General features: G+C 49.7%; 1 protein-coding gene across 2 annotated transcripts in view; it reads left to right on the top strand.

Annotated features, from left to right (window-relative positions):
• Positions 1–22,515, top strand: part of PHF8 (PHD finger protein 8) — an 852,864-nt gene that overhangs the window by 474,718 nt on the left and 355,631 nt on the right. For both annotated transcript variants that reach the window (XM_069645307.1, XM_069645306.1), the window contains exons 8-9: positions 16,426–16,513; positions 17,285–17,391. In XM_069645307.1, the coding sequence (XP_069501408.1) occupies positions 16,426–16,513; positions 17,285–17,391 (195 nt within the window). The remainder of the gene's footprint in view (positions 1–16,425; positions 16,514–17,284; positions 17,392–22,515) is intronic.

The raw sequence follows: 22,515 nt of genomic DNA, 5'->3' as shown, positions 1-22,515 counted from the left end.
TGAGCCAGAAGGTAATTCTTCTGGCATTCTATCCTCCTCCACTTCCTGGTAAGGAAGAGGAGAGGCTCCATAGGTTGGAGTGGACGATCAGCTCTTTATTGGTTACGCTGGAAGGCGTTTAGGTCAGGCTGTTTCTAAGCAGACCTTGTCTAGATGGATCATTTTAACGATCTCTGAATGTTATCGTTGGCGGGGAAGGACCCTGTGGTAGGTTTAGGGGCCCATTCTACTAGGGGTATGGCTGCCTGCATTGCACTACAGAGGGGTGTTCCGATTCGCAATATTTGCGAAGCGGCCACATGGGCCTCTGTCCATACTTTTGTGAAACATTATTTCCTGGACTCTATCCAGGGGCAAGATTTGGCCTTTGGCAAGGCAGTCCTCTATTCTACAATTTGATTGGGCACTCTAAAAATTTCTAAATTCTTTTCCCACCTCCTTATGTTGGTACTGCTTTGGGAGTCTGTCCAAGATGTGGAATACGTCGGAGGACACAATCCCCTCGAAGAACAAGTTACTTTCTTACCTGGTAACGTTCTTTCGATGGAATGTTCCACCGACGTATTCCACATCGTACCCTCCCTGCCCCGCTACAGAATTTCTTTTGCGATTGCAGCCTCCGTTTCCGCAAGGCTTTCTGTGGTAAGGCTGGCAGAAGATTGGTGCCACACGTTCTGGGGGGAAAACTACAACTGACGCTACGGGCGTCGTGCGTCCTACATATAACATCTGGTGACGTCGGCTGTCGGAGGAGATCATTGAGGAAGCGTATCGACGCAGGACGCCTACGTCGAAAAAGTTATCCGAAGCAGCACAGCTCTGGTAATCAATGTGAAAGATGTGGAATACGTCGGAGGTGTTAGGCAGAAACCTGTGCAGTTCCCTCTGGGACCACTGCAAAATATTTAAGACTACAGGTGTTTGGCAGTAAACCCACTTGGTAGCAGTCTGTACCACACAGATTCACTTGGTAGCTGTGGCTGAGCAGTCAGACTTCCCTCAAGAAGAGTTAGGCAGTATACAGAGTATTCACAATAGGTCAAGAGAACACAATAGAACAGGTAAACACTGACCAGGGCTTGGTGTAAAAGAGATATAATTATTTATTTAAAACCATTAGTAAGCAATTCAAAAACACGGTCACTAAAAGATATACACTCCCTTAAAAGAATATATGACAAGTCTTAAGTAAAGCCCCACTTATTTTCAGACAGCGGTGAGCGCTTAACGTAGTGGGCACTCTAATAGTTCGTTTTTTTAAAAGGGAGAGAAAAGCAGAGAACAAGTTGAAACAGATCCCAACACTTTTACAAGAACATAACAAGAGAGGAAGGCAAAGTAAAACCATGAAGTTAGAGTTCAATAGGCCAGATCCACTTTCAGAGGATCAAACGAAAAGTGTCCAAGGTCACACGGTTGCAGTGCACAAAAGTCTTGTAATGGTTCAAAAAGGAGTTGGACCAAAGAAAGGGACCAGTTAGAGGGTCAAGGCGGCCAGCCCACTCCAGAAGGTTAAGGAGTTATTATTACCTTGTAGCAATCTTTAGAAAGGGAGGCCTGGCGAACACGGTACCTTAAAGTGGTGAGAACACTCCAGCGGGGGCAGTTGTTCCTGGCAGCGGATGCAAGTCGGTGCTTCTTCCGGGGGAAGAGAGGATCTCGTCGGGGAGGAAGACAGGAGTCAGTTGCACTGCCAGGGAAGAAACCAGCCGCGGAGTTTCTCAGGTACATGGAGCGGTCCGTTTATTCGCGGTTCAGTGGTGAGTGGCTATCCGGCCGCCGGGGTGCTTGGCACGGGCAGACCACAAACCGGTCTGGGGTGCGAAGAAGGAAGGAAAAACTGGTTGTGCCCACCAGTCAGGGGAAGAAGCCTCTCCAGCCGGGAGATCTTCTCTGTCGTCGGGAAGTGGTGAGTCGGTTCTGCAGGGCTCCACCAGTGGTGTCGTCGTGGTAGATCGGCTCAGCTTCTCCCTCGTCGGATTCTCAGGTCCTGTGGCGACTTCTGAAGTTCCAGTCCCCAAAGCCCTGCTTTTATGCAGCATACCACCATCCACTCAGCCTAGCTGTCAATCAAACATGCTAAATGGTGAGCCGGCCGGCTCACCACTTGGGTCAATCACACAAGAGTGCGACTTGAGTTACCAAGGTAACTCAGTCCAGGGTGCCTAAACCCCCCCCCTCCAACACCCTCTGTGGTACCCAGACAGAGTGGCACCACTTTTGGGGGCTTCTGTGGAGAAGCCCGCCAAAAAGTGGAACAAAGGGCTCGACTTGGGTTGGAGTCACAGAAGAGAACACAGACGCCATTTTAGAATCGAGTCCTGGCAAAAAATACCAACCGGCGAATTAATATTAAATAAATAAACCGGCGGTATGTTGGAGGCTATGAGAATTAAATAATTAAAGTTGGTAGCCTCGAACAATGGGAAAATCCCATAGGAAAATATTTGCGGTCGAATATAAAAAGTAGTATCCACTGTCAGCTGAGCGTGGAGAGCGGTCGCCGGTGGCCTGAGGGGATCAGCAGGCCTGGAAAGCCCTGCCTGGGCCTCCGTGAGTTCTGTGCTTTGTGTTTTTTGAACAGGAAGAAAAAGAAAGTAGAATTGTTTGTTCGCGCTCCTAGCGCGGTGTTTTTGGCCTCCTCCTGCTCCCCCCTCCCACTTCCTGGTCTTCCTCTCCCTCCCCGCCTCCCTGCCCGCCCACCCCCCCCTCTGATTGGGTGTGTGCCTGCCTCCCCTCTGGCCTACTCGACGGCCGTTCCCCACGCTCGCTTCTTTTCTCCAGCTGAGCGTGGAGAGCGGTCGCCGGTGGCCTGAGGGGATCAGCAGGCCTGGAAAGCCCTGCCTGGGCCTCCGCGAGTTCTGTGCTTTGTGTTTTTTGAACAGGAAGAAAAAGAAAGTAGAATTGTTTGTTCGCGCTCCTAGCGCGGTGTTTTTGGCCTCCTCCTGCTCCCCCCTCCCACTTCCTGGTCTTCCTCTCCCTCCCCGCCTCCCTGCCCGCCCACCCCCCCCTCTGATTGGGTGTGTGCCTGCCTCCCCTCTGGCCTACTCGACGGCCGTTCCCCACGCTCGCTTCTTTTCTCCAGCTGAGCGTGGAGAGCGGTCGCCGGTGGCCTGAGGGGATCAGCAGGCCTGGAAAGCCCTGCCTGGGCCTCCGTGAGTTCTGTGCTTTGTGTTTTTTGAACAGGAAGAAAAAGAAAGTAGAATTGTTTGTTCGCGCTCCTAGCGCGGTGTTTTTGGCCTCCTCCTGCTCCCCCCTCCCACTTCCTGGTCTTCCTCTCCCTCCCCGCCTCCCTGCCCGCCCACCCCCCCCTCTGATTGGGTGTGTGCCTGCCTCCCCTCTGGCCTACTCGACGGCCGTTCCCCACGCTCGCTTCTTTTCTCCAGCTGAGCGTGGAGAGCGGTCGCCGGTGGCCTGAGGGGATCAGCAGGCCTGGAAAGCCCTGCCTGGGCCTCCGTGAGTTCTGTGCTTTGTGTTTTTTGAACAGGAAGAAAAAGAAAGTAGAATTGTTTGTTCGCGCTCCTAGCGCGGTGTTTTTGGCCTCCTCCTGCTCCCCCCTCCCACTTCCTGGTCTTCCTCTCCCTCCCCGCCTCCCTGCCCGCCCACCCCCCCCTCTGATTGGGTGTGTGCCTGCCTCCCCTCTGGCCTACTCGACGGCCGTTCCCCACGCTCGCTTCTTTTCTCCAGCTGAGCGTGGAGAGCGGTCGCCGGTGGCCTGAGGGGATCAGCAGGCCTGGAAAGCCCTGCCTGGGCCTCCGCGAGTTCTGTGCTTTGTGTTTTTTGAACAGGAAGAAAAAGAAAGTAGAATTGTTTGTTCGCGCTCCTAGCGCGGTGTTTTTGGCCTCCTCCTGCTCCCCCCTCCCACTTCCTGGTCTTCCTCTCCCTCCCCGCCTCCCTGCCCGCCCACCCCCCCCTCTGATTGGGTGTGTGCCTGCCTCCCCTCTGGCCTACTCGACGGCCGTTCCCCACGCTCGCTTCTTTTCTCCAGCTGAGCGTGGAGAGCGGTCGCCGGTGGCCTGAGGGGATCAGCAGGCCTGGAAAGCCCTGCCTGGGCCTCCGTGAGTTCTGTGCTTTGTGTTTTTTGAACAGGAAGAAAAAGAAAGTAGAATTGTTTGTTCGCGCTCCTAGCGCGGTGTTTTTGGCCTCCTCCTGCTCCCCCCTCCCACTTCCTGGTCTTCCTCTCCCTCCCCGCCTCCCTGCCCGCCCACCCCCCCCTCTGATTGGGTGTGTGCCTGCCTCCCCTCTGGCCTACTCGACGGCCGTTCCCCACGCTCGCTTCTTTTCTCCAGCTGAGCGTGGAGAGCGGTCGCCGGTGGCCTGAGGGGATCAGCAGGCCTGGAAAGCCCTGCCTGGGCCTCCGCGAGTTCTGTGCTTTGTGTTCTTTGAACAGGAAGAAAAAGAAAGTAGAATTGTTTGTTCGCGCTCCTAGCGCGGTGTTTTTGGCCTCCTCCTGCTCCCCCCTCCCACTTCCTGGTCTTCCTCTCCCTCCCCGCCTCCCTGCCCGCCCACCCCCCCCTCTGATTGGGTGTGTGCCTGCCTCCCCTCTGGCCTACTCGACGGCCGTTCCCCACGCTCGCTTCTTTTCTCCAGCTGAGCGTGGAGAGCGGTCGCCGGTGGCCTGAGGGGATCAGCAGGCCTGGAAAGCCCTGCCTGGGCCTCCGTGAGTTCTGTGCTTTGTGTTTTTTGAACAGGAAGAAAAAGAAAGTAGAATTGTTTGTTCGCGCTCCTAGCGCGGTGTTTTTGGCCTCCTCCTGCTCCCCCCTCCCACTTCCTGGTCTTCCTCTCCCTCCCCGCCTCCCTGCCCGCCCACACCCCCCCCCCCTCCTCTCCCTCTGCCTATAACCTCCCCCCTTCTGGGCAGCCCTCTGCCCGGCAGCCCCTGCGGCTAAGGGCCCCAGGCCAAGGGCGACTGTGTGTCTGCAGGTGTCCGCAGGGGACGCCAGGCGCCAGTTCCACCTGTTCTCCGGCCCACCCCTCCTCACCTTGCTCACCTCATCCGCATGATGCCTCGCCCCCCTATTCCATTTTATTGTTAAACTAGGGTGCTTTTCTCCCCTCGCAGGATTCTCAAACTTAGGTGGCCTTGACCTACTACGCATTACTGTTTGCTCTGCATTGTGGTAAACTAGTGCCCTCCACTCACTTCCTGTCTGCATACTCGTGTCATCCGCCTCCCCTCCTTCTCCATGGTGCTCTCTATCTCGCCTATCTACTCTAACTGCTTCTCTATTGACTATCCTGCTCTCCTCACTAAATCTGGTAGGAAAAAGTTTAAAAAGGACATCCTGGTCTCCAACCCAGGCCTCCCTATCGCTGACACCTACACGAGCGCCTGCTCCAGGGAAACTCTTACTGACATTCTCTTTTTCGTGCCTTCACCTGACCTATGGACCCCTCACATGGTCGCTGTGCTCTCTCCTTTCTCCTCCTCTCCCATTAATGGTGGCACCCGTTGGGATGTCCTCTTGGCCCCTTTCCACTCCTCTAAGGCCATCATTAATGTCTATGCTAACGGGACCGTCTTGGTCCAAGGCCCGCAGGCCAACCTTCACCTCTTTGATAGACGCTTCCCACGCCTCATCAACTTCCTCTCCGCTCCCGCTGTCCCCCCTCCTCTGTCCTCGGCTACCTTGCCTCTCCCCTCCCTCCCTGCCCCTTCTCTTGCTCCCTCTTCAACTCCTTCTCTAACACCTCCGCAGGGCGTACCTCTGATCTGTACCCCTCCCCGGAAGTTTTTCAAGGGTGGCAACCTTCTCCACATTGCCACTCTAAATTCTCGCTCTGCCATCAAGCACTCCTCTGATATCTGTCGCCTTCTTGAGGAACTGGACCTCGACGTCCTCGGTCTCACTGAGACATGGTTCACTGCCAGCTCTGCCACCAGCTTCGACACACTCCTACCTGACGGCTACAAGATCCTCTCCATGCCTAGGCCAAACCGCTCAGGGGGTGGTGTTGCCCTTATCTTCCCTGAGTGGATTCCTGCCACTGTCACTCCTACGCAGACCTACTCCTCTTTTGAATGTCTTGTCTGCCGACTCTCTCTCTCTCCTAGCCATTCCCTTACCGTGGCTACTATCTATCGGCCACCTGGTCAAATTTCATCCTTCCTCTCTGAGTGGGCTGACCTCTCCTCCTCACTCCTGTCCTCAACCACCCAACTCCTCTTTCTCGGTGACTTCAACATCCACCTCGATGCCTCCTGTCCCCCCACTGGTCTCTTTCGCGAACTCTGCAACTCTCTCTCACTCTCTATCCTCCCCTCTGGGCCTACTCACTCTGCAGGGCACACTCTGGATGCTCTGATCTCTTCTGACCTTCCCCTCTCCCTCCCTCTCTCCACTCCTCTCTCCTGGAGTGATCACTTTCTCCTATCCTCCCACCTCTCCCTCCCTACCCCACAGGCAAAGCCACCCTCGTCATTGCCACCCACCTTCTCGGTCATCCGACCCATGAAGCGCGTGTCAGTTGAGGCTTTCGCTGCTACCTTCTCGCCCCCTCCTCCCCCCTCGGCTGACTCCCACCCTGACACAGCCCTCTCCATCCTCTATTCCTCTATATCTGATACTCTCGATATCCTTGCCCCCGTCATGAGAATCCGCCTGAAGCCCAAAGCCAAATGTAACTCCTGGTATGACTCGGATCTCGTCACCCTAAAACGCAAGTGCAGGGTGGCAGAGAGGAAATGGCGTGCTTCATGCTCATCCTCTGACAAACTGGCCTGCCGCCTGCTCCAAAGGCAATACCGGCTCTCCGTTCTCACCAAGAAGAGAGCCCTTATCCAAGCCCGCATCTCTGAGGCATCTAACAACTCGGCCGAACTCTTTAAAATCTGCAAGGAGCTGGCCAACCCTGCTGCAGTCTCTACCTCTCCTGTCCCCTCCCAGGCCCTCTGCACCGCACTGGCCTCGCACTTCATCTCAAAAACTCAGGACATCCTGTCCTCGCTCTCCTCCTCTCTCCTCCCTCCCTCTCTTCCCGGCCCTTCCTCTTGCTCTCTTGCAGCCTCCCCTCCGCCCTCCTTCTCTGCTTTTCCACCTTTTTCTGCTGATGAGGTTTCCAGACAAGTCCGATCTATGAAAGCCTCGTCTAAACAGGTTCACCCCTGTTCCTCCAAAACCATCAAGGACCACATCGACTCCCTGGCTCCTGCCTTGGCTGCCTTTTGCAACCACTCATTCGCCTCTGGAGTCTTCCCATCCCCCCTCAAGCACTCCCTTGTGCACCCCCTCCTCAAGAAACCCTCCTCCGACCCCTCCTGCCCGGCCAACTATCGCCCAATCTCCATCACTCCCTTCCTGGGCAAGCTCCTGGAGAAACTGGCCATCTCCCAGCTTAACCTCCATGCTGAATCTGTTGGTAATCTTCATGACCATCAATCCGGCTTCAGAGCGGCCCGAAGCACGGAAACTGCTCTCCTGAACATCCGTGAGGACCTGCTCCTGAACCTCGATTCCAACACTCCCTGTGTTCTCATTCTGCTCGATCTCTCCTCTGCCTTTGACACTGTCAACCATGCCATCCTGCTCAACCGTCTCCGTGATAACCTGGGTATCACTGGTCAGGCTCTGGCATGGCTGACCTCTTTCCTTTCCGGTCGACCCTCCCAGGTCCAAATGGGCTCCTTCCTCTCTGACATCTTTTTCTCCACCTGTGGTGTCCCCCAGGGATCCAACCTCTCTCCCTGGCTTTTCAACCAGTATCTGGCACTCCTTGCCCACCGCATCGCCGCTCTCTGCCCCTACTTCCAGTGCTATGCGGACGATACCCAGCTCATTTTCAGGCTACCCTCGGCCTCCTCCTCTCCTTCCCTCATCTCCGACTGTCTGTCTGCTATCCAGGAATGGTGTGCCGCCAATGACCTCTGCCTTAACGCCAGTAAGACTGAGATTCTACTCATCGGCACACCCACTCCCTCCTTCCCTGCAGCTCTCTGGCCGGCCTCCCTTGGCCCCCTTCCTGCCCCTACCTGCAAGGCTAAAAACCTTGGGGTCATCTTCGACTCCACACTCTCCTTCTCTCCTCATATATCTGACGTCTCTAAGAAGTCACACTACCAGCTGCACCTCCTCAGAGGTATTCTTCCCTTCCTCTCCTTCCCCCAGAAGCTCACTGTCTCCCGAGCCCTGGTTCTCTCAAGGCTGGACTACTGTAACAGCCTCTATCTTAATCTGCCTGCCTCCACTCTCCGCCCTCTGCAACTTATCCAGAACAGAACTGCGAGACTTGTCCTTGGCCTCAAGCCCAGGGACCGTATCTCTCCAGGACTGAAATCTCTTCACTGGCTCCCAGTGGCTGCGAGGATTAAGTTCAAAACCCTCTGCATTGTCCACAAGGCCTTCTGGGGCCTGGGGCCTAAATACCTTCAACTCTCTCTTCCTAAATATCTTCCTTCACGAGCCCTTCGCTCATCCTTCTCCAACTCCCTCATGGTCAGCCGCTTCTCGAAGCAACGAGCTGGGGGTAGATCTCTCTCCGCAGCAGGGGCCTCCCTCTGGAACAGCCTTCCTGCCTCCCTGAAACTTGAGGAGAACCATCTCCGGTTCCGGAAGCACCTCAAAACCTTCCTCTTCGCTTCTGCCTTCTCTCTCCCTCTCCCCTGCTAAACCTGCTTAACTCCCCACTGAATTCTGCACTAAACCTGCATCTGAGCCACTCTCAGCGACCTCGGTCCAGGTCCCAGCCACTCTCCACTTGCACTGCCTCCCTGGCTCCCCCTGCACTGTGGGACTGTCACTGCATCCCTACAGCCCCCTTCCCAGCACTTGCTCTGCACTTACCTCGCACTTTGCCACCAGCTGGCCCTTTTATTTATTATTTATTATTTATTTATTTTTACGCTACTTACCTTGTACCGCACTTCCCCCCCACCTCCTCCCCCTGCACTTTCTCCTTTTCCCCTTACCTCTGCACTTGCGCGATCTGAATGACACCTGGCCTAGTAGGATCGTTTGTCTGTCTTCCCCTTGTTTCCCTCCCTCCCTGCCTCGTCGCGCCTTGAAACACTTGTGTATAGGCGCGTTACAAATATCATATCATATCATATCATATCATATCATATCATATCATATCATATCATATCATATCACCAGCCAAAACTTGATCAGGGGGGACGGAGACGTGCCCCCTCGACTAACAGACCTCGGGGCAATCGAATTGCCCCGACCAGTACGTCCACGATATGATGGTTTGTACTGGTTTCTGTTAATAATTTGGGACTAGTAAAGCCAATGGTGACGTTACATGCCCTGGGAGACAGTAGTCAGTCCCAGGGTATGGAGTCTATGGTGGGGGGTCACTATGACACCCCTGTGTTACTGCACGGAGGGTGCTGTGTAACACACATAATAAAAACACATGAGCCCTATGGAGTAAAGGGACCCCATAGCCCGTAAAACACATTAACAGTCAAAGGAACACCATAAACATGTCCAAGAGTGGGAGAAAAGAGTCTCACTCTTGGCAGGAGGAAAAAAACAAACTCCAGAAATCCAGCAAAGCTGCTGGGGGACTCACTAGGTTAGGAAATTCAGCCTAAAGAGAGAATTCTCCCTACAGGAGGAACATCCCATCGGAAGAACGTTACCAGGTAAGAAAGTAACTTGTTCTTCTGTGCTGAACTGTTTTGCTCACTATTACTCCTTGTGTATTAAAGAGATTATTCAGTGTTACATCAACCCATTGGTGATTATTGTGTACCCGTTAAAACATAGTGTGATTAAATTGTAAATACATAAATAAATATTTTAACTTTGCAAACCAGCCTGATTCCTGGTTCAGTGTGACCGGGGGGAGAAGGGGGGTTCCAGGAGAGGGGCGTGATATGAGTGGTATATCGTTCAGAATAAAGAACTTTTAGACAAAAATAAATAAGGATTTCAGTTGTGTATTACATGCTAGGCATTGACTTAGGTGTATGTCGAATTGAAATCACTTATAGCTAAAGGTTTTTAGTGAAAATAAAAGGGATTGGGAAAGTGCATCTCTGACACTGCTTTAAGAGAAATGTCCCTACCTAAACAAAAAACGAAGGATCTGTCTGGACCAGAATTTCCAAACAAAACACTGTCCCGTGTCCAAAGTTCTATTCTGTGCTGGACTGCCCATGTGGGCGGGACAAAGACTGATATGCAAATGGATATTTCCCATCTGTGAAAGGTACAGTGAGCAAAAAGCAGATGGCTGCGAACTCTCAATGTGGTTAACAACCACTGAACAGGTTATCATGCCTTGTTCTTCCTAGAGAGGGGCGCCTGCTACCTTTGTTGAATGAGTTCTATTCTGACCCTCACACTATAAACTAAAGTCTAAGGTGGAGATGGAATTGTCTTTAACCTTGGCTGGTTTAGGAAAGTGTTCATAAAGGAAGAATAAATGGCTCCAACACAAAAGCTCTTCAAGGATATAGGTCCTTATTCCATAGGGTGGTTTCTTTCCCCTGGATTCCACTTTACTCCCTGATGTTTCACAAACAGTTCCTTGAGCCTTCTCAAAACTGTCTGGCTCTGTATTTTTGTCTCATTCAGGACATGTCTCTTCTCAGGGCTTCTTTTAACTATTGATTAATACAATGATTTTCCTAGTCCTGATGTTTTCCTCTCAGGACCTTTTGTATTCACACAGTTCTTTTTAACACAATCCCTTTTCTTATTCCTGATGTTTTTCTCTCGGGACATTTTGTATTCACACACTTGTAATTGCCTGGTATACTCTCATGCCAGGCTTCTGTTGATATGGGGCCTCTGCCCTCTTCCAGAGTTGCACATATACTTTGTTTGATAATGTATCTTCTTGATATATTATCCTACTCTAGTTTCCCATATACTTGCACTGTATACATTCACATATTTGTAAGGGTTTTGCTGGTGGTTCAATTCCCCCTTTAACAATAAGTCCTTTTGTTCTTTCTCGCTCTGTGGCTTTGTTTACAATTTCTTTCATTGGTGTGGCCGCTGATAGGCCCCAGTGTCCCCACTGTCTCTGGGTGGACTCACTAGTGCCTTTTGGCGTTCCTGGATTCTCCCGCGGTCAGCCGGTAAAGCATTTCCAGCTGCTTCCCTCTCACAACTGCTTCCTTTTGGTTTCTCCGTCTCGTGGCTTCCAGTTGCGACAAATGCTTCATTCCCAGCTCCAGTAAGTTAAGTGCTGCTCTCTGTCACCTGTGAATGCCCATGAGTCTCTTGCCAGCTCCTGGCATTTCTGCAGCGTGTCCTTCTCGTGCAGCAGGTTCTTTCTCCTTGGTCGGTGAGCCGCCTGGCTCCATCACGCCGATCTCAGCGTTTCAGCTTTTCTATCTCGCGGAGGGACGCAGCTCTTTCCCGCCAGCAGCAGCCCTAGCTTCTCTGCCTCCTATCTTTACATTTCTCAGGCACATGTGCGAGCAACAACTAGAGCGCTCGCTTGTCTCCTTCGCTGTATCGCTCAGTCCTTCCTCGTCCCAGTATTTTGGTAATTCTGGGAAAGGAAGTCAATTTTTGACAATTGGCTCGAAAAACCTGGATAAATGTTCTCAATGGTTTTCAATAGTAAATTGGTCCTAGATAATGAATAGGTGAAACTGGAGAAGGTTGTTTCATACATTTCTCAAGGCAGACCAAAGATGGGAGGTTGGCCTATAGGTCTAGGTAAAAGGCTTTGCCTATTCTTCATAGGAGGATGAATAGATGTATGACAATAGGCCATGAGGGTATTAGATATGAGAGGGTCATTTTCAAGGGAAAATGGGAGATATCATGTTGCACTCGATGAAGCCATGACATCTTCCCAGAGGCTGTCTTCCCCCATGTGATCATCCCTCATATAGCCGCCCCCAGGATCAGGCGGTGACTGCCATCCCCTGGCCACATGGGAGGGGTCACCGTTGGGAAATCAGTGATGACGTCATCGGATTCATGACAATGGATTTCTAGAATCTGGCCTGGTTAACCAATTTTAGGAGGCCACACTAGTTCTAGCTAACAAGAGACCTCTGAGGGGGTTAGCCAAAACTCACTCAAGGTAGCAATGGAGAACAGTCAAGGCTATTCTCAGGAGAATGTGAGTGGGGTGTGGGGTCCACAATGTGCCTACACTGTGAAGCACTCAGGAATTCTGTTTAGACGGGAATCTATACAAATGCAGTATTTATCCAAGACCGTAAGCACACAAAAATTATGAATCAAGCAGGTGATATCGCACAACACTCAATAATAAACCTACACAGTCATTATAGGTTCTTAAAATGCATTCATTGACTTAAATCAACAAAAGAGGGAAGTCAAGTGTTGCAGTAAGATGGAACCAAGTCACAAGTGATATTCCCTAGCTTCAGCAGTCCAATCCCTAAGAGTGGGGCCTAGTGCTGAAATGTCACAAAGCTTCTCCGCAGAATGTATTGGATGCAGGTCAGTTAGGTGTGTTGGCGATTGTTCGAAAGAAGAGATGCAACAAAGTTATTGGGCAAGTAAAATGTGTTCTTTTCTTTCTTCCAGCATTACCCAGCGACCAGGAGGTACCACAGGGGAACGAGGAGCTAGTACATGACATTCCTCCAATCTAACTTCCACATAATATAGAAACATAACATTCTGCCCATTATTTATGACCCCTGTGACGAATCTAACAATATCATCACTAATTCTCTGGAGGGAAGCTTCTCTTAAGTGGCCAGGGAAAGGCAGAAGCCACCTGACTCTGAGCCTGTGGGTGGCTATCTACGGAAGGACCACGTTGGGGAAGACCAGCTCCAGAGAGGTAGGAAAACGCTGGACCAAAACAACTTTGTAGCCATAATTCCACATGAGACCCATGTACTTTTAGCGGTAAGCCAACACTGCATTCTAGTCTTTGGAAAATGTGGACCAATGCCGGGAAGTTTAAAACTGCCAAAGCTGACAGGGATCTGAGAGAGAGGCAGAGTGAGAATCTGTTTGTAACTTGTTCGGATGCCAGAGACGAGCCGATAATAAGAAGCAGCATGGAGGCTGATGTTAGACAGAATCCTGTGCAGTTCCCTTGGGGAACACTGCAAAAAGATTAAGACTACAAGAGTAAGCAGTAAACCCAATTTATAGCTCTCAACCATTTGTGTTGCAAAGGCGGGTGAAATCACCAGATTTAATTTTTGGCGGGTGAGAATCCCCATTGAAATGAATGGGAGCGCTCGAGGCTTGGCGGGTGAGTCAGCCTTTTACAAGGCGGGTGACACCCGCCAAAAGCGTGTGAGTTGAGAGCTATGCCCAATTGGTAGCAGTCTGCACCACCCACATTTACCTGGTAGCTGTGGCTGAGCAGTCAGACTTCCCTCAAGAAGAGTAGGGCAGTATATAGAGGATACACAATAGGGCTAAAAACACAGCAGAGCAAACAAACACTGACCAGAGCTTTGTATAAAAAGTAGATAATTATTTATTTAAAACACACTTTAGGCAATATACTAGCACTCTAAATCAAACGCAAGTTAAAACACAGTCAGGTAAAGTATACACACCTCCCTTAATAACTATTAGATGAGTCAGAATTAAAACACCACGATTTGTTAAACAGATGTGAGCGCATAACCTGATGGCACTCCAATAGTTAAAGGGAGAGAAAAAGACCGAGCATGGAAATAAAACAGGTCCCAACACTTTTAGGAGTTCTCAGCAAGGGAATAAAGGCAATGTAGACTGTAGAGCCAAAGTTCATAGGCCAGGCCCACTTTGAAGGGAGCAAAGCGAAATGTGCCGGGCAGCTCACCACTTGGCCAATCAGAACAGAGTGCGACTTGAGTTGCTAAGGCAATGCAGTCCAGGATGCCAATTCCCCTCCCCACCCATCCTGTGGAACCCAGACAGAGTGGCACCATTTGGAGGGCTTCTGTGGAGAAGCCCGCCAAAAAGTGGAACAAAGGGCTCGACCTTGGTCAGAGTTACAGAGACGGACACAAACGCCATTTTAGAAAAGAATTCTGGCAAAAAGACCCAACCGTGAATTTAATATTAAATAAATAAACCAGCGGTATCTTTAACATTGCACCAAAAAGTGGTGCGTTTAAAATCAATGGGAAAATCCCGTAGAGAATATTCTGGTGGAATATTTTGCGTAGTAACCACTGCCACCAGCCAGAAACTCGACAAGGGGGACTGGAAAGTGCCCCCTTGAAAACAGACCCAGGGGCACCCCTTCCAGTACTTCCACAATATGATGGTTTGTACTGGTTCTGTTTACAATTTAAGACTAGTAAAGTCAATGGTGACTTTACATGCCCTGGGAGACAGTAGTCTGTCCCAGGGTATGGAGTCTACTTTCGGGGGTCACTATGACACCCCTGTGTTACTGCACTGAGGGTGCTGTGTAACACATACACAAAGAAGAGAGGATACCCCATAGCCCAAAATCACACAAATAGTCAGAGACAAACCTCAAATCTTGCTTAAGAGTGGGAGTAAGAAGAGTCTCACTCTTAGCAGGAGAAAAAAAAAACCAAAAATCCAGCAAAGCTGCTGGGGGACTCACTAGGTTTGGGAAAATTAGCCTTATAAAATAATTCTCCCTAACAGCTGACACACACAGTGTGCAGGGAGACTGAACCGAAAGAAGCTTACCGCTTGATGACCGAGGGCAGCTGCAGCCACCCAGAGCAAAGGAAAGCAACGCAGGAGCTGACTGGCTGATGGGACACATGCCTAGTCGGTGGACCGGGAGAGAAGCAGAAAGAAAACCTCCAAAGTCGCCCGGCAAGCCCAGGGAGAACGAATGAGTTAGCGGGCGCAGGAAGGCTAATGCCATGTCGCAGTGATAACGCGGGAGAGCCCAATTGAATCTAATAAAGAAACTAACATGGATGAGAACATTGTTAAGAAAGGGGTGGTGACCCAGTATTTTAAAGAAGGGATTTATACATATGCGAAATCGTGTTAAAGGTGGCTCAGAGACCCAAAGCTTGAGGAAGATTTGATACACATATGAATAGTGTTGAGAGACTGTCGAGACCCAACACTTGGAAAGAGGAATTAAAACAGAAACAAACTTTGTCAAAAGATGGTCAGTAACCCAATATTGGAAAAACATTGTCACCTGGATGAAAGGAAGATTGAATAGGGAAATGAAAAGCCCTTTTAGGTTAGTGTACCGGGCTGACGGTCAATCTGGGACTCTCAACCAAGAGCGAACCAGAAAAGGAAGTAAAGTGCTATCCTGACAGGAGAGTAAACCAGGAGTGAGAAAGGGAAGTGAAATGATATCCTGGTAGGAGAGTAAACCAGGTGTAAGACAAGGAAGTGTAGTGAAGTGATATCCTGGCAGGATAATAAACCAGGAGTGAGAAAAGAAACTAAAGTTATATTCTGGTAGGAGAGTAAACGAGAAGTGAGCCGAGAAGTGAACCTGAAATTGTGAATACAAAAGGTAGGATTGATACCCCTTTTAAGGATCAATAAAAAACTCAAAAACACCCTGGCAGAAGAGTATGCCAGGGGTAGAAAGAGGACCAAGCAGTGGAAAGAACTGTGCTCTTAGGGAAACTCGAGGGAAAAGTCATACTGCTGGAGTAAAGTTGAATTGTGGAAGCAAGTGTAACAAGTGAAAGAATTCAAAAGGGAAGACTCATTCCTCTGGTGTGCAGTGGAAAGATGATAAAGTATTGAATACAAATCCTACTATACTTACTTGGGGTGCTCCCCAGCTGTCAAGGAGCAAGTCATTATTTTACAGCCATAAAGAACAGGAAAACTATTCGACCATTCCTGAGGGGGAAATTCTGTTGAGGTAAGACTCTTATACCACTCGTAACGTATTTTAGCCACCACTCTGCAAAATTTCTACAGTGCAAGTCTTTGACGAATGATGCTTCTAATAAGCCTCCTCCATGATTTGATCTTTTTTTCCCCATCTTGCGCTTGTGCGCTTTTATACAAAGAGGTTCAGTGTAGATTGAATTACAAAGACATTGAAAAAAATGTGGTTTGCTTGAGAGACACTCAAAAGCCTATCATTTTAAATAAAGCTGGACGCTTTATTTGCGCTGTGCTGAGAGTCCAGGGACAGAAGAGCTTGGGTGCCTTGTCTCTACATCTTGAACACTCTCCTTCCTAATTGTGCTCACTCAGGGACATAGTGATGTTATGTAGTAAGGGCTTGGGCATCAGGACTGTTACTTTCTAAACACTTACTTTATGAGCAAGTGGTCTGCAGGCAGAATCATACCATTATTAGACTGTATCTACCCTATCTGATACCAGCAAGTAAAGAATCCACCCACTTATTAGAGAGAGAGTTAAAGGTTCAATGGATCGCTGTGCATCAGAGGACCCCTGAAAAAGATCAGAATCTTCCACTTAAGGAAATTGGTGATTATTATTGTTGTTTGGCAATGGGGGAGGGCAGGTTCCCTTGTTCTGTCAAATCACTTCACCTGCTGTCTCCATATTTTTTACTCTTGGTGTGACTCCCTCTTGTCTTGTGTAGGCTGGATTCATGCTGTGCTGACTCCTGTTGAGTGCCTGGCTTTTGGTGGGAACTTCTTGCACAGCCTCAACATCGACATGCAACTCAAGTAAGTACTGGAGACTTGCAGAAGAGTTCTTCATGTTCCGTATTGGCTTAGTGGGTTGTAGTTTCCCAGCGTTAGCCACAGTCTGCATCCTGCTGTTTAAAACTGACAAGGCCTGTTGACCAGGAAAGTAAGCGTTACCAGTACTGCCATCTCATTTCATGGAGTGCTTCTGTCTTTTTCATTATAGTTTTGTAAGGGAGATTAGGGAAGGTAGGTTTGCCCACAACATCAAGTGTAAGGTTAATTTGTAGGCCATAGTTTGTTTCATAACCACAGACTCATACTCCCATTTCCAGGTTATCGCCTCATATGATGTATGCCAGAAACATAATGAGTATGCGCTCCTATGTATCCTTCCCATGTTTTTTAACATGATGGGTGAGGGCGAAGACTGTTACTTTGGAACTGGAAGAAGGGGAAATATTAAGAGTGAACATATGCAAGATTTAAATGTAACCTTTTCAATATATGGGGAGTCTTTTGCTGAATGAGTCAGATCCATACAATATGATGAGGCCAAAAGGGAAATGACCACATGGGAGAGAACTTATTGGATGAAAGGCATGCAGAGTATTGAGACTACATTTGGTCAGCTGTTGCTTTAATTGAAGAAAATTAGCTGATTTGTTCTGCACTTCTTAGAGTTTTCGTTTAAGCAAAGATGCCCTACTTGGGCAGCAGCATTCACTTTTGTTTTGAGAGGGGGAGGACACCCCCACCAGTGTCTTCCTGCAAGCCATGTTTGTTAATTTGCTTCTCTTTGTCTTACAGAGCCTATGAGATTGAGAAGAGGCTTCACACAGCCGAGCTCTTCAAATTTCCCAACTTCGAGACCATCTGTTGGTATGTGGGGAAACACTTACTGGACACTTTCAGAGGTGGGATCTCTTTCAGCATCGCTCTCCTTTTCCTTTGCATGCCTAGTGCCTAGAGATAACGTGGCTTCTATCTAATCACTGGAATTCATTGCACAAGCACATTTGTTTGGTGGTGGAGATGCCCTCTGTCTCAGCAACCCTTTATTTCTTTCACCCAACTGAAACGCCATGAATTTTCTTTTGGTGCAATGAGCCGATTGTGAAACATTTCACGTGGTCAGATCACAATCTCTTGAGCTGCATGCACTATTCATTGTTCTGGTTGGTCAAACTATGTCTTCCATTCAAAGCCTGCTTAATGGTTTGCACTACCTCTTGGGTAAGAAGTAAAATATACTTATTGTGTTGTTTTCTTTGCTAGATACAATGTACAGACATACACATGAATGTCTACCCATTCCCAAACGCCTCTATCCTCCACCATTACCACCTTCCTTCCTGTATTGATATTCACGATTCATTGTGCATCCAAATTGGTAAGGCATCTGCACATGAGGCCCCCTTTCTGTAAACATTAGATCAGGCAATGTTTTGGTGAGCCTCCCATAAGGTGACTTGGATGCACAGCCCTAAGTGTAGAACTGTATTGCTAGTTTCTTCAGCTGGGAGCAGCAACCAAATCTTTTGGCACACTTGTTGCAGAAGGATGGGGGTTTTGAAGGAATGGATTTGGAAGAGCAATTACTGTAAAAAACAAATCAATGGTGAACATTATTCTTCCTTTAGCGGGGTGCTCTTCTTCTGGAAGGGCGCACTCCCCTGTAGATGTGGTCTTTGTCAGTGAATCTATCCACCATGAATGCATCATGAAGTAGACACAGACGAGAGATGTATAGTTTTGGCTATATACTTGTATTAAATGAAAATGTTGGGAAAAAGGCCTAACCTACCCTATTCTAAGGGGAATTTCCCCTACCTAACAAAAAACTATGGGATGTCCAAATTAAATGTTCTGTCTGTGTCCAAACCTAACCTGGCCCACACTTATTACTTGGAAAAATGTGTACGGTTTGAATATCTAAATAATAGTGTTCAATAACTGTTCAGAGCTTCTCCTAGCTCTGGGCTTGCAACAGGGTTCTCTTTCTCACACTTCAAGACAGTTCACAATGCCAAGGGATTTTCGTTCCCCAAGCTTTAAGACAGTTCGCAATGCAAAGGGGTTCCCTTCCCTAATCCCTCAAGTCTCTCAACCTCGTCAAAACAGTTCTCGGGGTATACGTTCCAGCTCCACTGATATTTTTTAATTTTCCCTGGTTTCACAAAGGTCAATTTCAAAGGATTCACAAAGCAAAATGTTCCTTGACTTGAAACATAAAACTTCCTTTATATTCAACCACAGGTTTCTCCATCGGTATTTCAGTGGCTTTTCAATAGGTATGTGTTCTCTGTCTATGCACAGTTGTCGGTCCACCCATTACAGGTCACGCAAACCGATACACATTACATGATGCTGCCACCTCAAGCCTCTAAAAATCTGGACTGACTTGACATTGTTAACTACTGAACTATGGGTTAGTTTCCTGCCTCTGGACTCACTCCCACCACCTTTGACTATCACTGTTCTTTCTGCTTGTTTCGCCCACGTTTCATTTGGATTTGCAGTGCTTCTTAAAGCCCTTTGCTAGCATCTGAAGCCCCAATTTGCAAAATCAAGTTTTGCTCTTTTTGCTTTTTGCTTGAAAGTCAGATTTTGCTGTTTTTGCCTGTTAGGGAGAATTCTCGAAAATGTGCCAATTCCTCCCACCTTAGACTCCTCCAGCTCTTTTGCTAAACTTTGGGACTTTGAACTTTTCAATTCAAATTCAATGTGTTTTCTGTGTTGGTTTCTTTTTGGTTATGGAGTCTAACAATTGTCACAAAGCACCTTAAGTGCAGTGACACAGGGAAGTGTTTCAGATTTCCCAAGGTTTAAATACCTTCCCTGGGATCAACTACTGTTTCCCAGAACAATGGAGTGAAATTCTAGACCCAGCACACCCCATTTTACAATAGAGTGCAGGAGAGGTTACTTAGTATCCCCTATGTCTAGTTACTCATGTAACAGTCAAATGTTACCCTTGTCTCTCAGAATGGCTGGTGGCAGTGGTTTTACAATGAACTACCATGATTTACCCCGACTGCGAACTGTTCGCAGCTCCGGTAATGTTAAATCGCGGGTGCCATATTTTTCAAGATGGCGCCTGAACCTCCTTTTTAAAAACGGTTCCTGGTCTTTTTTTCGCCATTTCTTTGTGGAAAGGTCGTCCTTGAGTTTTTTTCTGTGCCCCAAACCAGGTTTGGTCTCTTTGTTCATTCGCCTTTGGCAGGCTTCAGGAGTGAAACCTTCCTCTGGCTCCAGAGTGTCTAGGGTAAGCAGGAAGTGAGGGAGATGCCCGAAATTCCCTGTGCTTAGTCTCCTGGGAGACCCAGATGCACTCTGTGGTGATTGGCTGGCTGACTGTCCGGGAAGGACAGCCACCCTGCTCTGCTGGGTGAGTGGCAGCTAGGCTGGAATGAATGGGAGAGAACTGAATAAAAGGGGAGTCTCTTGGCTTGGAAGGCAGAGTCAACCACTGGATGAAGGAACTGAAGAAGAGCTTGAAGAGGACGGCTGCTGCAACTCCTGGACCGTTGGTTTGCTCAGTGAAGCCCTGCTGCAGGTCCGAATCGCCACGTTCGCATCGACAGGGAAGCCATGCAAGGACGACTTCTCTATTTTGAGTTGGTGGGACCAATCAACTCCTGAGTAAGCAACCTCGACACCCATCTCGGAGCTGGTTACATTTCCTCAGTGTGCTGCAGGAAACTGTAGAGCCAGGGAGAGGGACACCAGATTGTGTGCGTTGCTTGTAAGCTGGCTGAAAGCTTTTGCAAGATCCTCTGGACTCCCACGAAGCAGGACTGACCAATCCTGCCCCCCCACTCACAGCCAGGAACCACGCTTATTGCTATTTGCTGTACCGCAAGGAGCTGAAACGTGAAACAGCCACTGAAAGTAAAGTTTGCCGGTTGTCAGCTTTGATGGTGTCAGTACAGTGCAGGAGTCCCCCCGACGTCCTCCCTCTTGTCCCCACGACTGAGTCCCAGGAACAGTGAGATCTGCATAGCTGTACAGGAACAATAGTCATCAGCTGCATCTTTTTCTTCTTTACTAAGGTACTGTAAAACTAGCCTAAGAGAACGTACCTCTTACTGTGGAAGTGCTTATAACTTATACAATTCACAAGTCCAATCAGCTTGTGGCCCTACATTTGATTGTTCTTGTTCTCAAAGACTCCTAAGAACTTGTGCAAAGACTTTTCCATGTACTTACCTGAAGTGCTGCATCCTATACAAAGACTTTGGCCTATTGACTTTGGCTTAGCCTATTGAATTGAATGACTCTTCTAAGAGCTATCTAAAAGTAATTGCCCTGCTTATGACTATTTGTATTTCTCCAGCATGGGGTCTGGCATGGATTCACATGCTCATGAATATTCCCCGTCGTCAGGCTGGGAATCCTCGGTAAAGAAAAAACCAGTATCAGTTTCGTTTCTGATCTGTCTTTCGTAGTAGCAACCAATCACTGATCTCTGCGTCATACTGACCACAGCCAATGACTGCCCTCTACCTAAGCCCCGCCTCTGGCAGCCATCTTCAGATTTTTACCGCACGTTCAAGTGTTGGGATCCTCGTGCTATTGCTCTCGAGCGTTAGTGCTATTTTTTCACGTTTTTTCTCAAAAACTTCGATTTTTCGGTCAAAAAGAGCCTCAAGCTCCACCGATTCTTCATCCAATCAACGGGGACCCGTGTCGGATTCGTCTACGCCCCTCAAGGGTGAAGATTTCGTCGAGCCACGCTTTTGGAGGACTCCAGAAGTTTCTCAGGCCCATCTCGGACATGGCCCAGGAGAAGGGAAGCTCGACGCCCGGAAAGCTGTTCAGGGTCTGCCCTGGATGCCAGCTTCAGAATGTCTTTAAGGAGGACGAACACTCCTTTTGTCTTTACTGCCTACATGAGGACAAGACGCACGTGGAGAAGGACTGTGCGTTTTGCGGCAATATGTCGGAGCGGACCATGAAGGACCGCCATCAACGTCTCGCCAACTGGCTGGAAGGGAAGAGCCCGTCAGGCGAGAAGAAGAAGAAGAAATCCGAGCGGTCTTCTAAGACCTTTGAGGATGCCCCGGCGACGGGGGTCCAACACAAGGCCAAGCACCGCGAGTCCGCTGGCACCGGGAGCGCCGAACGGTCGGGCTCTACGGGCACCAGGCAGGGCGCATCCTCCCCGGCACCATCAACCACGAGCCAACGCTCTGGTTCGGGTAAGAGGAAGGCCGAGCACCCGGCGAAGCTCCTGGAGAGGCCCCGGTCGAGCTCGAAGGCCCCATCGGAGGGAGAGCGAGGCAGTGTCCCCCCCCCCAAGGAAAAGGCAGTGAGCGCACTTAAGGTGGTGAAAGCCTTAATCCATCTGGCCAAGGCCTCTATCGAGACAGTCGCGGCGGCCCTGGCTCAGCCTGTGGAGGCTACACCAGTGGTGGCGACCTCGGGGCTCAGAGTCTCCCTGCCACCGCGGAGGGAGTCCTCTTTTATGCCCATCGACAGGACCCCCGTGAAACCTCCGACGGAGAAGAAAAAGGGGGGGCAGGAGGTCGTCGTGGATTCGGCGTCAACCTCTGAGGAAGAGCTGATCGAGGTCTTAAGCCACGGCGTTGGCGTGGAAGACGACCAGCCCGTCGGGAGGGATCCCGACGTAGGAGACGACAATAACGTCGAGGGTGCCGACGGGGCCCCTGACCGCCCGTCGGACTCCCCTCAACCAGCGCCGCAAGACAACTCGGCGGCCATTTTGTTGGCTATACAGTCCTTATGCTCGGAGATAAGGACGAGAGTGCCGTTACCACCAGCGGAGGAACCGCTCCCGACGGGGGACCCGGAGCCAGGCCCTTCTGGGAGCCCTCCCCCTAAGAGAAGGAGGATTCATCCTCCACCTCCTTTTCAGCCATCGCGCCCTGTTCAGCCCTCCTCCCCGTCCACGACTCGTGGGGATGATACAGGGACTGACACGGCCGCGACGGGTACGGACGACAAGGTTTACGACGAGGATCTGCCGTCGTCACCTCCCACCCGGGCTTCCCCGCCCGACGAGATTGGATTGTTTC

Source organism: Ambystoma mexicanum, chromosome 2p (assembly GCF_040938575.1).
Source record: "Ambystoma mexicanum isolate Mex_15411 chromosome 2p, UKY_AmexF1_1, whole genome shotgun sequence".
Lineage (NCBI taxonomy): Eukaryota > Metazoa > Chordata > Amphibia > Caudata > Ambystomatidae > Ambystoma > Ambystoma mexicanum.
The sequence above is the reverse complement of the archived record's forward strand: the minus strand, read 5'-3'. Positions and strand labels throughout refer to the sequence as shown.